We start from the raw sequence: 3632 nt of genomic DNA, 5'->3' as shown, positions 1-3632 counted from the left end.
CCTGTAGAATATGACATTATCTCCCGGTAGACAGTGTCAGAACTGAGATGAATTCTTAGACATTTTGCTGGTGTCCGAGAATTGTTTGTGGGTGTGGGGGAAACACCCTTTTCTAGTCTGGAACTGGGTCTTAGAACCCTTTTCGTTCCCCAGCCTGGCAAGAATATAGCCTAGAAAAGTGTCGAACTGGGGTGATTCTGGAAGAAACAAGAATGTGGCATGAACATGGAAAAGCAAAAGAGAACAAGGAAGTATGTAACCATGAAGCAAGTGCTTAGTCTCAAAGATCAGAGGCTTAAAGAAAAGGATAGATTAAAGCCTAAAAGGAAAGAAAACAATGATCCCAGGGCACTCAAGGAATCGTCCCTAACACCCTTCCTACTTTTATTTCTTCAATATAACACACAGCTGTGCCTGGCTTACCACATCCTGCTTGATACCAAATTTATCAAGTTTCTCTTTAAGGCTAAACTGGACTTAGTGCAGTTAGTGATGGGCTGTCTCTATGCCAAGTGCATCCCTCATATAACTGACTGTGTAATGGCTGAAACGGAGAAATTGGGGCAGAAGCATCGAGTGGTTTTAAAGATCGACAAGGAGCCAAGACTTGAACGATTACCACACACACACAAAGCAACCTATGTGGATGACTGCTTAGTACAGAGACTGACTCAGCACAGGTGTTACGTTGTGACCCCAGTTGACCAAGACCTTGAACGAAGAATCAGGAAGACCCCTGGAGTCCCCATCATGTACATTTCTAACTATAGGTGCAACACTGAGCGGATACCACATGGTTATGGAGCCCCTCGGTTCTAATACTTAAAAGACAAAGTCCTTTGCTTTCCTTCAACCAACTTCCTCTGTTGCCTGTTTACTAAACATGCTACAGAATGAGTCATTGCTCCACTCACCCATTTGCTCTGTTATGAGCTGAGTGTGCTTAAATACATTCACTTTTTGATGTTGTTTTAAAAATTAAAAGAATCTGGCCCTGGCTTGTGTAGCTCAGTGTATTGAGCACTGGCTTGCCAATCAAAGGATGCAGTTCAATTCCCAGTCAGGGCACATGGCTGGTTGCAGGCCAGTTCCCCCAGGGGACCCACCAGAGGCAACCATACATTGATATTTCTTTCCTTCTGTCCTTCTCTCCTTCCCTTCCCCTCTAAAGATAAATAACTAAAATCTTAAAAAATTTAAAAGAATCTAGTCTGAATATGATGTATTCACATAAGTCTCTCTTTTTTGCATATAGAAATATTCTTATTTATTTATTTTTTATTGTTGTTCAAGTGAAGTTGTCTCCATTTGCCTGCCACCATTTCCCCCCACCCCACCCATTCCTCTGCTGGGATTATACCATAAGTCTCTTTTTTACATTGATTAGTGGGGTAGGACTAGAGTCAGGAATACCAATTTGTTGGTGCTCTCTTAATTTTGGGGGTGGGTGTTATGTTTTTATTGATGTATATAATGTTATATTATATAACATGATTTGGGTGTACAACATGATTTAATATTTGCATACATTATGAAATGTTTTTAAGTTTATGCATACATGCACCCATGTAACTGTCACACGGATTAACCCATAGAACATCTCATGCCTCTGAAGGTTCTCTATGCTCCCTTAATTTTTAAAATTAGGAAAATATTTTATTTCTCAAAGAGTATGGATAAAACAAAAACAAACAAAACTTCATGAGGCAGAAGAGTTGGGAAGAGGGCTTGTTTTACTTTGTGCGTAGATCTGGGTCTTTGCATGGCCTTGAATGAGAACTCTGTGGTAGATGCTTTTTGGAGGATACACTAACCCAAGGATGGGATGGAAAATAGAGGTCACAGTGAGGGTGGGGAGCAACTGGAGTTCTGTTTCACAGTGGGGGGTTACAAGAAGGTACAGCCACTTGGGAAAACTGTCACTATCTGCATATGTGTACGCTGAGACCTAACAATTCTAATGCTGCATACATGTGCAACAGACATACATATATGCTTTCACCAAAAAACCCTAAAATATTCAAAGAAGCAAATGACCTGTCAACAGTAAAATTGATAACTATTAATAGATTGTGATATGTCTACACAGAGGAATACTATCCAGCTATAAGAATGAATCATCCACTTCCAGCCAAGATGGAGGCATAGGTAGACATACTGTGCCTCCTTGCACGACCAAAATTTAGAAACAAAATTAAGGACAAGAAAAGTTTAGACACAAAAAAAACACCAGAGCTGACAGAAAATTGAACTGTATGTAAGTCCAACAACCATTCATCCACACCGGCAAGAGGGGTAGAGTGGGCACCTGGAGGACAGGGGTCGTGGCAGGAAAAAGTGGTGGCTGACCACCCAGGTGCACAGGTGGCGGCCGACAGACCCCAGGTGTGGGGTGGCAATGAGCAGACCCAGTGAGGTGCACAAGGTGGCTGACTGATGGCAGTGACACATTTGCATGCAGATAAACCAGATGAAAACAGGCGGAGAGACAGACCACACAAATCAGGGCCCCAGCTTGGGGAAATAAAACCTAAAAGCACCGATTGAAAAAGCTTGTAGGGATTGAGGTGCCGGGAGAGACTCTCAGCCTCACAGGACAGTTTGTTGGAGAAACCCATAGGGTCCTAGAACATACACAAACCCATCCACCTAGGAACCAGCACCAGAAGGGCCCGGTTTGCTTGTGGGATGTGGCAGAAGGGACTGATATCTGAGAGAGTGGAATGAGCACCATTGTTCCCTTTGTGACCCCACTCCCATGTACAGCATCACAACCCATCCAGAGTGTTGCCCCGCTCTGGTGAACACCTAAGGCTCCACCCCTCATACATAACAGGCGAGACCAGACATCCCCCCCCCATACACACAAAATGGCTTAAATGGAAGAACAGATCAAAGCTCCAGAACCAATACATCTAAGTGGCCAAGAGACAGCTAACCTATCAGATGCACAATTCAAAGCACTGGTGATCATGATGCTCACAGAATTGGTTGACTTTGGTAACAAATCAGATGAAAAAATGAAGGCTACACTAAGTGAAATGAAGGGAAATGCAAAGGGAACCAGTAGCAATGGGAAGAAAACTTGGACTCAAATCAATGGAGTGGACCAGAAGGAAGAAAGAAATGACCAAACAGAAAAAAATGAAGCAACAAGAATTGAAAAAAAAATGAGGAGAGGCTTAGGAACCTCCAGGACATCTTTAAACATTCCAACATCCGAATTATAGGGGTACCAGAAGGGGAAGAGGAACAGCCATGAGTGGAAAACTTATTTGAACAAATAATAAAGGAGAACGTCCCCAGTCTGGCAAAGGAAATAGACTTCCAGGAAGCTCAGAGAATCCCAAAGAAGTTGGACCCAAGAAGGAACACACCAAGGCACATCATAATTCCATTAGCCAAGATTAAAATAAAGGAGAGAATCCTAGAAGCAGCAAGAGATAAGGGGACAGTCACCTACAAAGGAGTTCCCATCAGACTGTCAGCTGATTTCTCAAAAGAGACCTTACAGGCAAGAAGGGGCTGGAAAGAAGTATTCCAAGTCATGAAATCCAAAGACCTACATCCAAGATTGCTCTATCCAGCAAAGCTTTCATTTAGAATGGAAGGGCAGATAAAGTACTTCTCAG

At 42.8% G+C, this 3632-nt stretch overlaps 1 protein-coding gene across 1 annotated transcript; it reads left to right on the top strand.

Annotated features, from left to right (window-relative positions):
- Positions 1-225: 225 nt before the first annotated feature.
- LOC118987373 (rRNA-processing protein FCF1 homolog) lies at positions 226-899 on the top strand. The gene has a single exon (XM_037046487.1). The coding sequence runs from the start codon at positions 226-228 to the stop codon at positions 817-819; it is 594 nt and encodes a 197-aa protein (XP_036902382.1). The 3' UTR covers positions 820-899.
- The last annotated feature ends 2733 nt before the right edge of the window (positions 900-3632 follow it).

The sequence above is a fragment of the Sturnira hondurensis genome, unplaced genomic scaffold (genome assembly GCF_014824575.4).
Source record: "Sturnira hondurensis isolate 20B ecotype Veracruz unplaced genomic scaffold, ASM1482457v3 Scaffold0005252, whole genome shotgun sequence".
Taxonomy (NCBI): Eukaryota; Metazoa; Chordata; class Mammalia; order Chiroptera; family Phyllostomidae; genus Sturnira; species Sturnira hondurensis.
The sequence above is the reverse complement of the archived record's forward strand: the minus strand, read 5'-3'. Positions and strand labels throughout refer to the sequence as shown.

Excerpts from the sequence above, each read along its gene's own strand:
- LOC118987373 (XM_037046487.1), top strand. The coding sequence starts at position 226 with ATGGAAAAGCAAAAGAGAACAAGGAAGTATGTAACCATGAAGCAAGTG.